Source organism: Jaculus jaculus, chromosome 14, assembly GCF_020740685.1.
Source record: "Jaculus jaculus isolate mJacJac1 chromosome 14, mJacJac1.mat.Y.cur, whole genome shotgun sequence".
In the NCBI taxonomy this organism is placed as follows: domain Eukaryota; kingdom Metazoa; phylum Chordata; class Mammalia; order Rodentia; family Dipodidae; genus Jaculus; species Jaculus jaculus.
This window is the reverse complement of record NC_059115.1, coordinates 55,937,890-55,951,440: the sequence shown is the minus strand read 5'-3', so window position 1 is coordinate 55,951,440 and position 13,551 is coordinate 55,937,890. Positions and strand designations below refer to the sequence as shown.

Here is a 13,551-nt window from a genome sequence, read left to right as displayed (position 1 = left end):
TTCTTAAAACCATTTTTAATATTTTATTTTATTTATGTTGAGAGAGAGAGGCAGATAGAGAATAGGCACACCAGGGCCTCTGCCACTGCAAACGAATTCCAGATGCAGGCACCACCTTGTGCATCTGTCTTTACATGGGTACTGGGGTAATAAACCTGGGTTAGCAAGGTTTGTAAGCAAGTACCTTTAACTGCTGAGTCATCTCCCCAGCCCCTAGATACATTTTTTTGAATCAGATATTCTCTATTTCATTCATTCATTTGATATTATATATTGATATCTACTGTTAATGTGTTGTGAAATATACTTTGATGTTGTTGATCAATCGGTCTATCTATCTATCTATCTATCTATCTATCTATCTATCTATCTATCTATCTATCTATATGTTTCTTGTATCTTCAATGTTGATTTTGGCTTTAAATAAATATAAATCAAGTTCTCCTTTGAAAAAGGTTTTATTTGTTTATTTGAGAGAGAGAAAGAGAATTGGCATGCCAGGGCATGTAGGCACTGCAAATGTACTCCAGATGTGTGCGCCACCTTGTACAACTGCCTTCACATTGGTACTGGGGAATGGAACCTGGATCCTTAGGTTTCACAGGCAAGTGCCTTAACTGCTAAGCCATCTTTCCAGCCCTAAATCAGATTCTTAAATAACTATCAATTCATTGCTAAAAGCAAATTCACCCTGGATATAAAATGGTATACTCTCTGAATTATATCTTACTGACGATACGGCATTTTCTCCACAAGAGCAAAGACTGTTTCATGAAAAGTATCACTTTTTATGGGTAGCTATAAACCCAAATGAATCTTATGCATCTTACAGGCAACTTGTATGTCTCTATAAAAAGATAGAAGCCTATTCATGAACGTGCCAAGGACTTGTCATTTAGCTGCATTAAAATTGATATAAACATGCTTACGTCCAGAGGACGCCTCTAACTCACTTCCACAGTGTTCCATTTATATCAGACATAGTGAAACTACACAGTTGGAATAACAGGGAACCTTTTATAATATTATAGTCCAAATATATGAAAGGCTATTGACTTGAAGAAGTTATCTCGGAAATTTTCAAACATCTGCAGAAGTCATTTGATGACTGCTCGTCACAGTTTTAACAGCTACTGACCTGCGGTCTTTGCAGCTCTCCTCTGCTGTTGTCTACAGCATTGTATTAAAGCAAATCTAAGACGGTCTATCATTTCACCACAAAATATTTCAATATCTTTCTTGAAAAGATAAGAATTCTATTTTTGACACCGCCACAATGTTATTTTACCTAAAGCAGTATTCACAATTGATAGTTAAAAAATCATGCTGTTCCCCCCCCCCCCGAAAAAAAAAATCATGTCAGGTGCGGTGGCGCACGCCTTTAATCCCAGCACTCGGGAGGCAGAGGTAGGAGGATCGCCATGAGTTCGAGGCCACCCTGAGACTCCATAGTGAATTCCAGGTCAGCCTGGGCTAGGGTGAGACCCTACCTCATAAAAAAAGAACAAAGAAAAGAAAAGAAAGGAAGAATTGAGCTTCTCGATTTTGAAGCCTAACCTACTTTTCTGTTTTGTTTTGGTTGTTTTGGTTTGTGGTTTTTCAAGGTCGGGTCTTGCTCTAGCCCAGCTCAGGCTGACCTGGAGTTTACCAGGTAGTCTCAGGGTGACCTCGAACTCTCGGCGATCCTCCTACCTCAGCCTCCTGAGTGCTGGGACTAAAGGTTTGCGCCACCACGCCCAGCACCTCACCCCCTTTAATCTTCTGTCCTTGGATATATTCAGGCATCTTGTTCCTAACTTGTCTAGAATAGATTTCGAATTGTCAGCCCACGGTGACCTAAACTTCTGATTCTCCTAAGTGCTGGCACGTGCCCTGCAACTGTTTTATGAGGTGCTGGGGATTGAACCCAGGGCTTCACGCATGGGAGGTGAGCACCCTACCAATTGAGTCACATGCCCAGGCCCACTGGCCCCTAGGGGATTTGTAATATGCATGAGTCAGTCTGTCCTAGTTCTATGCAGCCTGTCCATTACGGAACTTGACTTAGCCCAGAATTTCATCAAAGTATCAGACCGCCGTTTCCTTTCATCGTGATACCTATTCATATCTTATTTAGACACACAACACTCTGAGATGCTCCTCAGGGACAAGGCAAGGAAGACTTGGTGTGGGGCTTACTGGGTCATACCCATTTACTGGCAGCAAGATTTTTTTTTTTTTTTTTTGGAGAAAGATGAATGCGACAGGATATCACCATTCTGAGAGCAGATTACTGTGCTGAACCATGTCTTTTATAAGCTTATTTCATTGGATTGATGGTGTCCATTTCTTTGACTCTTCCTAGGACTTCTTCCATATCCATTTTAGACCATTCCAAATACATCAGTTACTCCTAAGGAAATAAAACCCAGCTTTCACAGTCGCAATGTTTACAAAAATTGCCTCACAACTTATGTTTTTTATGAGAGAGAGAGGGAGAGATTTGGTGCACCAGGGCCTCCAGCCACTGTAATTAAACTCCAGATGCTTACGCCAAGCATCACTTTGTGTGTCTGGCTTACGTGGGATCTGAGGAGTTGAACATGGGTCCTTAGGCTTCGCAGACAAGTGACTTAACTGCTAAGCTATCTCTCCATCCCACAATTTACTTCTTTTTTTTTTTTTTTTTTTGAGGTAGGGCTTACTCTAGCCCAGGTTGACCTGGAATTCACTATGGAGAGTGGCCTCGAAATCATTGCAATCCTCCTACCTCTGCCTCCCAAGTGCTGGGATTAAAGGCATGTGCCACCATGCCTGGCTCACAATTTACTTTTATACATAGAAATATGCATGTACACTCCCCCCCCCACACACACTCTTTTTTCCAAAGCACACTTGAGTTATTTTGTCTCAGGTACAGTATTGGTTCACAAGGGCTAGAAAGAGGAATCATAACACTAATTTAGATTGCTTGCTTCAGATATCAACTCCAGATTGTTTTTTTTTTTTTTTTTTTTTTTTAATGCCAGAGGCTCACATCCTGTTTGTGGCTCACTATGGAAAATTAAGTTGAGCAAAATTAGGGACAGAGACCAATTTTCCTTTGCTCTGAAGATACCTCAAGCTCTGTACAAAAAAATGTTTTCCATTAGAGGGAAAATGTTGTGCATTAATGCTCCTGAGAAAAAATAGTGATTGCCAGTAATGCCATGAGGAAATGATTTTTTCAATGTTTCAGAGTGTAAGTATGAATCAGTCACAAACTAGGAAATACATCTTATTTTGCCGAGTTGGAACATTAATGATAAAAATCATTTATTTTTTTGGAGGAGAAGTTATTCAAAGAAAGTGTGAATTTTGAGTTTACGGACACGCACAAGGGATATGGTAGTAAGCTATGCAAGTCACAGTGCTTTTTAAAAGTAAACAAGCAGAACCAAGGATCAGCAAACATGAAGCTCTGCTCCGTGGATAAGGCATGGGAAAGGCTAAACAATGCGTCATCAGTGACTTCAACAGACTAAACATGCTTTGTGCAACCCTGGCCTTCTGGGTCCTTGACTATTGGTACATTATGGTACACTGTTGAGCTCAATTCAGACCTTGGTAGTTGATGTTTATGATAAAAAAGTGTTTCAAATCTTAAATAAAACTTTTATTTAAAAATGATCATGGTGTAAAACGTTGTCCTAGCTGGATGTGATAATTCCAGGACTTGGGAGGTAGATTTCAGTACTTAGGAAGATCTCAAGTTCAAGTCCAGCGTGGGTTAATCTGTATCATAAAAACAAAATAATTAAAATAAAAAATTTTATGTTTAAATTGAAAAAACTCAGAAATACAGAGTGAAGATAAGTTCAGTGGGGGGGGGGGTGCAGTACTTGTGATCTCAGCACTCTGGAAGTGGAGGCAGGAGCATTAGCAAGTTCAGGACCATCCTCAGCTACATAGTGAGTTTGAGGCTAGCCTGGAGCACATGAGATTTCATGTAGAAACAAAACATAACAAAAACAACAGGGGCTGGGGAGATGGCTCAGTGGTTTAAAGTGTTTACTTGCAAAGTCTGCCAGCAGAGTTTCAGAGTTTCAGAGTTTCCCCAGCTGCCCATGTAAAACCACACAGGCATTCATTTGCACTGGCAAGAAATCCTGCCTCTCCCCATGCACACACCTGCAAATAAATATTTTTTTAAAAACCCAGAAAATGGCAAAGAATATATCAATTACATCTTCAAAAATTCTAGATAAATCTTTTCTATGGTCACAAACCTGCTCTTCTTGCCAAGTTACTCTTAAGTTTGCTGTTCCCAGGAGGGGAGATCATGTGTAGATGTGAGTGTGGATATTATTTTCAATTCACTTTTTGGCTTTCCCGTCCGTTGAGGGTAGTGCGTGGGCTCCTCTCAAACACATGCTGATGGAAAAACTGAAGATAGAGTAGAAAAAGTGACAACTATCTTAAAAGCCTTATTTTAAATGAAGCTTAAGGTAATGAATTTTGATTGCATTTCCTGAGTACAAAGTAGTGGGAAAATGTATTTTGGTTGTTGTTGATCTTGCACCTATGCAATGTTATGAGACCACTGATCCCAAACATGAATGGAAAAATACATGCCCACTATCAGAAGTTTATGGAGCCTTCATGATTTTGGCCCAGTCATTCCTTCATGAATTGAAGCCCAGAGAGGGGGAAAGCCCCGCTCCAAGGTTACATTTTACTTTGTGAATGTAGAGGATTTCATTGGCTTCACAATTTAGGAGTTCCTTTGTAAAACCAAAATATAGCATGGTTATGTTTTTCACAGTTTGTAGTCGGTTCTTAAAGATAGCCAAATGTCCATTTGTCTCAAAAATAATAATAGTGGGCTGGAGAGATGGCTTAGTGGTTAAGGTACTTGCCTGTGAAGCCTAAGGACTCAGGTTCAATCCCCCAGTACCCACATGAAGATGCACAAGGGGATGCATGTGTCTGGGGTTTATTTGCAGTGGCTGGAGGCCCTGGTGCACCCATTCTCTCTGTGTCTATCTGCCTCTTCCTCCCTCACTCTCTCTTGCCTCCCCCTCTCAAATAAATAAAGAAATCAAATAGTTAACACATAATAATAGTGAAGCAAAGGAAAGCTAATTGTCTTGAATGTTAGAAATTCTAGTTTTGGGTAAGCAGAAAAATGTGTGAAAATGATTAATTCTGATGTCAGCAAGCAGGTTGCAGATCAAAGCTAATGGCCAGGAGATGTCCACAAGAAACAAAAATAGTAGAACTAGCCAAACTGTGAAGAACTATAATTTTTAAAATGGCACTAGGAGCCTAACTTAGGCCCCACAGTAGTCCTCTTAATGTGATTATGGGAGATTTTTGTGGAGACTAACATTTTAGTATGTGATTAGAAGCTCAATTATGTAGCAGAAAAAGCCCTGAATCAAGATTCTACTTCTTTTTTTTTTCAATATTTTTTGTTTATTTATTTATTTGGGAGCGACAGACACAGAGAGAAAGACAGATAGAGGGAGAGAGAGAATGGGCGCGCCAGGGCTTCCAGCCTCTGCAAACGAACTCCAGACGCGTGCGCCCCCTTGTGCATCTGGCTAACGTGGGATCTGGGGAACCGAGCCTCGAACCAGGGTCCTTAGGCTTCACAGGCAAGCGCTTAACCACTAAGGCATCTCTCCAGCCCAAGATTCTACTTCTTGTCCACTTACCTCATCCAGTCTTTCATTTTTTACATGTTTTAGCTTATTTGTCCTTACTTTAAGCTTAATAATGCTCACTGCGTTCAGTCTTCAAGGGAATAAGTATTGGTTCTTTACAGCTTGAAATTTCATTTCATTATAACAGTCTTTCAGTTGACCAAAGACTGATTCTATTAATAGATTTTACCTCCGTCAGGTAACAGAGATTTTAATTACAAATGAAATCAGATAATTCATTTTACTCCTCAAGAACCCTGCTTTCAGAAATCAATTAGATATAATTTGAACAAATGAACTCCATTTTAGAGTTCTATATGGTAGTCCTATTCTCGGGGGTCAGAAGTGTGGGAAAAGGTGGCTGGCTTTTAGAACTATGCAATTGGCTGCTGGAGTTCTCCTCTCGGAGTGAGAAAAGGAAGAGCCGCAGAACAGTTTGTCATTTCAAAGCGAGACTCTTGACCTTGGGCCCATAGTTCAGGTAGAAACACAGAAGGAACACGGAGAAGGAAATTGAGTTCCCCTCCAGGTGACACATAACCCATCACGACCAGTTATCCATCTGGAATTAGTGTAGGCCAGTCACCTGAGGGCTCAACAAGATCTCAGAGGAATATTGTTCGCTTACATTTTTATTCTTATCTGAAAATGGGCTCACTAGTCCCCTACTCCCCTATAAATGTGTGCGCTCACATATGTGCATAAATACACTCATACATACACACATACATGGGACATTCTCCCCCCACCCCCAACTCCACAGTTCATTCTTAGTTCTCTATCTTCAAGGTAAAAGAATTCTTTCTGATATGCTTTTGGCCTTTTGGCTCCTGTCGGAACCAGGCTCCTCAAAGCAATTAGGGGGCTTTTCAGATTCTCAGACTTATGAGCATTTTGGGACCGTTCCTCCCTGCGCCCCCCCCCCCCACCCGCAGCAAGGAACTTTGCATGGATTGAGGTCTTGCCATGTCCCCAACATGATCAGATTTGTCAGCGATCATCTCGGCTGCCTCACTCGGTGGATGACTCCTTCATTGGCAATACAGTAGTTCTTGTGCCCTGACTGGACCCGTCATTGGCAAGAGAACAGAACTGTAGTGTGGCTTAAGTGACCTGTTCAATCTGCCAGTGTTTACTCAATGGAATTTTGAGATTTCAAAAAATATATTTTATTTATTTGAGAGCAAGAAAGACAGAGCAAGAGGCAGATAGAGAGAGGGAGAATGGCACGCCAGGGCCTTCACTGCAAACGAACTCCAGATGCATGCGCCACCTTGTGCAGCTGGTTTACATGGGTCCTGGGGAATTGAACCTGGGTCCTTTGGTTTTGCAGGCAGACACTTTAACCCTAAGCCATCTCTCCAACCCGAGATTTTGTTTTTTTTTTAAAATTGTGTCACATTAACCATCAGTCCTGTTCACTAGGACTGTTTTTCTTTCAAGGTAAAGTGGTTTCATGCAAAGCATGAGGTTTTTGTTTTCCTGATTAAATGGGGGAAGTTGCTGGTTCTGTAGTTACTGATGTATTGGTCTGGGGAGGCTCAGCACATCAGTATATTTCAGTGTGCCTTTTTTTTTTCTTTTTGGTAAGTGACCTTGAAAAATGTATTATATGGGGAGGGGAGAGAATGAAACAGCATGGGTCTTTTAACCTGTAAAAGAGAGACAAGCCATTCCCAGCCTGCCAAGCCAGGACACAATCAAACCATGAGCCTGAGGAGTGAGGAGTCTTCACACAGCCGCGCTCCCCTGAGTTGAGGTCTGGGATGTTTCCTAGATCCATAATGCTGGGCAGAGCCTAACTGGAATGAGCCTCAGTTTCCCACCTGTAAATTGTGGGTTACAACATTTTGACATCTAAAGAGTTGGCAGTAGCACAGTTCTCATGCCTGTTGGGGGGCGAAGGTGCTGGTAGGCGACAGGACTTCGAGCCATCTCCAGTGGTCACACTTTCCACTGTTAATGAGTTCCCAGGGTTCAAAGGGCAAGACTTGAAAGCAAGATGTGAGTTTTTCTTTGTACTCTGTGGTCACCTAGAGTCAAGGTTGGCCTGTGCCTTTGAGCAAGTTGTGGAGTGTCCCTCATGTCCCCAATCCCTTTTCACTCCCTCTACCTGGCTCCTCCTAAACCTCAGGGACACAGTTAAACTTTGGTCATTGCTCCTCTGGGGAACCTGTGTCTACTTCCTGTGGCCCCATCCTTATTAGTTAGTTTTACTTTATATCAGAATAAAGGAGGACATGATGGGTTGGGGGGCTGGAGGGATGGCTCAGTGGTTAAATGTACTTGCTTGCAAAATCTGATGGCCCGGGTTCAATTCCCCAGTACCCATGTAAAGCCAGATGCACAAAGTGGCACGTGGTCTGGAGTTCTTTTGCAATGTCAAGAGGACCCGGTGTGCTCATTCTCTCTCTCTTTCTCTTTTTCTCTCTCTCCCTCCTTCCTTGCAAATAAATAAAAAGTAAAATAAAATAATATTTTTAAAAGGATGACATGATGGGTAGCAAAAGCCACCATTTCTTTAAAGATGGAGCCTTGTTGAGACATTGTGCCCTTAATTTCTGTCAAGCTTTGCTTACTACCTTCTCCAGCAACCGGAGACCCCCGTCTGAGAGTAAGAATTAGAAACCACCTTTTTTAAAAAAAAAAAAAAAAAACAATGACAGCAGCAGGTTTGATATTCATCCACATTAGTAGAGGTCTGGGGTAAAATATGACAAGGATGAAAATGGCTTGTTAATGATTGAAAATGAAGCAGATGATCTTCAGGGTGACCCGCCCTCAACCCCACCTCCCCACCTGAACCCCCATCCTGGTGTGATTTGAGTTCCCAAGAAACTGGTTATCTGTGATTGGGCCATATGGCTGCACCTCGGGAGGTTGGTAATTGTAAGAACTAGAATGAAAATGATGTTTAGGAAGCGTCTTTCTTCAAATCACAGCGTACCTCCATCTCCCTTTAAACCACAATAAAAATTTATCAAAATTTATCAAAATAGGGGAGAGAAGACCATGTTCTGCTGTTGCTAGGCAACCAAGGAAAAAAAAAAAACCCAAGGCCAGTGACAGTTGCTACTGGTGGGATGTTCTCTGGAAACCTGACTGATCTTGCTAAGTCCTTTGTGTGGTGTGAGTGGGCTTGCACAACAGAGGAGCCTGAGGGTCCCCTTCATTCCTCAACTTCTCTCTCTCTACTCCTCCCTATACCAGCAAGGCCCCCAGATAAGTTGTCTTAAAGTTATCATTATTATTTTTTTACTTATGATGCCCTGAGAGAAGGTGATGAGCAAATGTACACATGGTTTATGACACCTAGCAGGACTGTGTCTGCATCTCCAAGGCCTGGAAGGTTCCAGAAAATCAATGAGTATCTCCTTCTCTAGTAGCAGTGTTGTTATAACAGTTGGGAAAAGTGGCCAGTCTTTAGGCAAGTTGACATTTCCCTAAGAGTGATTTGCAAATCGGATTTTTCGACACAGGTGGCATTTGTGCCCACGATGGAATACTGATGTCACATCCTTGTGTTCCTTTCTCCCTGGGGTTGGACAGTTTCTCCATGTCTGACCATATTGGCTACTACTTTTCCTGATTTCTGAGACACAATGTCATCTCTCCTTTGGGTCCCAAGTTGATGCTCATGTAACCCGTGGTGCCTTTCTGTTGCAGATTTGGATGGCTCCCAGACCAAGTCCCCATTCCCTCAGGACTCAAATCCTCACCACCCCCAGCCACAGACATTCACGGTAGAGGCAAAACTAAATCTACAGACAGCGGCCAGACCCGACGGGGATGCTGGAGACGGAGCTGAAGAGAACATTGTTTACCTCTGATCATGTTGTCATGATTTCTTCCAGACAAACAAGAACACTGGCACTTTTGGGAGAACCCCTCCCCCAATTCCTTGTGTGTGTGGTTGTCTGTGCCCAAATTGCTTTAAGAATATTTAATATTTCATGCAAGTTCATTTTTTTTTGGCATGAGCCTAGTAATTAAATTATTGAAAACAGCCCTGTTTATATAATCTCTTAACTTATCACACTTACTTTCAGGTTTCTGGGGGAGCAACTAACTTGAATTAGCTGAAGTCTATTCAAAGGTGTTTTGACTTTAAAATTCAATATTGTATTTTGTTCCCAATCATCAGGACTTTGAAATGCCTTTTAAGATCAAGGTGAAGCAATTTGGATCTGGAGGATGATTATTTACAAAGGGTGAACGTTCACTGTCAGAGCCAATGCTTATAGAGAGTGGCCGTTCAAACCCAAAAGGCAGAGCAGGGTGTGGGAGATGCCTTTCTCAGCTGCTTTCCTGGGCTGACTTCTCTTTGGTACACACCAAAGTTGGAAATCTGTCACAGTCATCCTTTAGCCAATGAGTCCTGCTTAGACATCAGTTCGGATCCAGCAGCCACTCGATCAGGGGCACAGTCTGGTCATACCCAGGGCACTATGGCTCTAGTGCTGGTGGGTTTCAAGTCCCTGTTCAGCAATATCTGTCAGCCCAGAGCCCCCAGCAAGACGGCGTAGAGGCCGGGGACTACCAACCGATTGGGAAGGAGGCCAGCCGCCCTACAGTTCTTTAAAGACAAAACTGCTCTTTTCTTGGTGAAGCTTTCTGCCTGGATGAGCTTCTCTACAAAGGACAAGTAGCACTTCTGACTTTCAGAATAACATGGATCCCTGTGAGAAAATAAACCTGGAAACGTTCTCATCTTGTTCTTCAGAAATATCTGTATATGTTTTTGGTCAGTGTCAATAAATATCTTTTACCTCACGATTTTACCCTGTAATTGTAATATTAAGCAAAGGACCATAGCAAAACACACATTTCACACACATAAAGCTCTCCTTATGGGGAGTGAAAATAAAAGAGGATTATTAAGTTTATCCAGAAGTACAACCATGAACAGGAGAGAAATGTGATGGGTGGGGAAAAGAATTCACTCAGATCCCAATTTACGTATCCTACTTAAAGTTCTAAGTAGTATCTGGACATTGTGTCCTTATTTGGTCAAGTCGAACCTTAAGTTTCTAAAGAAACTCTTCATGAAGGAGGGTGTTCTTTTTTGACTTCTTGTGTCTCCTTTTCTAAAGTATGTTAAAAAATCAAGAGATTCAAGCTTTACCCTGGATAGTGATAACTTGTTGAGATCTACTCCATCATTTTATTATCGAGGTAAACTCCTAATGATAAGTGACATGTCTCACTCCTTTTTAAGTTTTATTTTTACATATCTGCTCCTAAAGACACCTAGAAAGAAAAAGCTTTCTTGCTCTAACAAAGTCAATTCTACCATCCTATATCCCTTGAACAAAAAGCATATAATGATTGCAGTCTAAATTCTTGTTCCAATAGCTATAAATATCTGGGTTTTTTTCGTGACGATGGAGATGGAAATAGTGAAAATATGTAAAGTTGTTAGAGGTCCCCAAGGGGTTCTGTTCTCAATCTGTGCTCAATCGATTTTCAAGCCCTACAAAACCAGAGCTTTCATGCAGTCCTCTGGGGAAGAGTCTGAACATTCTTTTGAGATACCTATATTTGTAAGTTCTACTTATGCTTATTTAATATTTTGACTTTCAAATAATTTGTGTGTGATGTGTGCGCATGTGCATGATACAGCATGCACGTGGAGGTCTGAGGAAAACGCTGGGTGGCGGTCCTCACTTTCCATCTTGGTTGAGGTGGTATCTATTGTTCACCACTGTGTATGCCAGGCTAGCTGGTCTATGACCTTCCAGGGATGCTCCTGTCTCTGCCTCAGTTCTCACATTAGGCACCCTGGGATTTCAGAAGTGTACTACCTCAGCCAGATTTACGTGGGTTCTGAGAACCCAAACTTCCTCAGGTCCTCACTCTTGCCCACATTCTGACTTTTTAACTGCATATGGCTAAATGCCAACACTTTCTCTTTTTTTCTCAATTTTTATTAACATTTTCCATGATTGCAAAAAATATCCCATGGTCATACCCTCCCTCCCCCCCCTCACTTTCCCCTTTGAAATTCCATTCTCCATCATATCCCCTCCCCATCTCAATCAGTCTCTCTTTTATTTTGATGTAATGATCTTTTCCTCCTCTTTTGATGGTCTTGTGTAGGTAGTGTCAGGCACTATGAAGTCATAGATATCCAGGCCACTTTATGTCTGGAGGGAGCACGTTGTAAGGAGTCCTACCCTTCCTTTGGTTCTTACATTCTTTCTGCCACCTCTTCTGCATTAGACCCTGAGCCTTGGAAGGTGTGATTGAAATGTTACTCAGTACTCCAGTCACTTCTTTCCAGCACTATGATACCTTCTGAGTCATCCCAAGGTATCTGAAAATAGAAGATTCTCTACCCAAAGTGAGAGTAGCATTAATATAAGGGTATAAATATTAAGAGAAGTGCTTACTGGGCAGTTTGATAAGCATACTATATACATTTTTCCAGACATCAGCAGATGTTACACCCCTGGGGCTCATGACTACCCCTGTTTTAAGTTTGCAGTATCAGGGATGTGTTTCCCCCCATGTAGTGGGCCTGCAGTCCAATTGGAGGGCAGTTGGTTTTCACCATGACAGATGTGCCACTATTGCACCCATTGGCTCATTTGGCCTGGCTGGCCAGTTATAAGGCTTGAAGTGTCCACTTTCTTGATAGGCTGCTCCTTTTCACTTTGTCCTGTGTAATCAGCATGGTCCTTGCTATGATTTGAATGCTTACCTATCCCCACAATCCCTAATTCCTATTTGATGTTGAACCATCATTGCCAGTGCATTGATGGCAGGAGGTGGAGCCTTGGAGAGGTGATTAGGTGATGAGGCTTGAACCTGCATAAGTGGCTTTAGTGCACTTGGTAACGTAGCCTTAGTCTCTTCATCATGTGGAGGACACAGCAAGAAGACCTTTTCTACGAACCAGGAAGTTGGCTCTCATTAGACATCACATATCCTGACACCTTGAACTTAGCCTTCTCAGCCTCTGGAATGGTGAGGAACAAGTTTCTGTTGTTTATAAGCCACTCAGTTTATGATATTTTGTTAGAGTAGCCAGAATAAGCTAAGGCAGATCTCAACAGAGACTGCTGGCTCCCATACAAATTCGCTAATCTTACGAGAAGATCGTTCCATTTCCCAGGATCATAAATAAACTTCCCCCAAAGGGTCTACTTTGCCCACCAAGTTGAGAACTTAAAGGAAATAGTTATCCCTTGAGAGCTTTGTCCTGGGATGAACAGCGTGTTGTTCTGTCCCTTCCAGGCTGCATGAAGTTATGCGTCATCTCATTTTAAGTCCAAGTTACTCTGTGTTTCATCAGGATGTGTAATTGCTGGAGCCCTACATCATCCAGAAAGCTCATGGTGGAAGCCTTGTTCATTCGGAAAAGTGTAAAAATATTTGCTGCTGAGGAAGGGGGCGTGTGTGCGTGTACACGTGAAAGTGTTATGTAAAGCAAGGAGATAGCATAATTCAATTGTAGAATAACAGACAAAGAAGTAAAAACAAAGAGATATTTCTTCCTGTGACCCAGGGTCACCTCTCAACTCATTTATATGACCTGAGGTCATGTAAATTCAGCTGTAGTAGCAGAGCTTAGCAGTTGAGAGAATGGATTCTGAAGGCAAATGTGCCGCTTACTGGCTATGTGTCCTTGGCATAGTACTTCACCTGTCTGTTTCCTCATCTATATAAACAGAGCTAATTCCCTTATGGGATTGTTGTGAAGATTTAATGATTAGGCAATGTGCTCAGAACAGAGCCTAGGGCATAGTCATCACTCAATCTATGCTAGCTATTATCATATCACTTAAAAACTGTTAATAATTGCTCAGCCTCATCACAGACTTTAGAAATACTACTCTTGCTTGCCAGAAATAGTGAACAAAGGATGTGAATGTGGCTTGAG

General features: G+C 41.9%; 1 protein-coding gene across 3 annotated transcripts in view; it reads left to right on the top strand.

Moving 5' to 3' along the window:
- Positions 1-10,439, top strand: part of Arhgef28 (Rho guanine nucleotide exchange factor 28) — a 361,317-nt gene extending 350,878 nt beyond the window's left edge. For all 3 annotated transcript variants that reach the window (XM_045133599.1, XM_045133602.1, XM_004651536.2), the window contains one exon: positions 9,333-10,439. In XM_045133599.1, the coding sequence (XP_044989534.1) occupies positions 9,333-9,496 (164 nt within the window). In that variant the 3' untranslated portion in view covers positions 9,497-10,439. The remainder of the gene's footprint in view (positions 1-9,332) is intronic.
- The last annotated feature ends 3,112 nt before the right edge of the window (positions 10,440-13,551 follow it).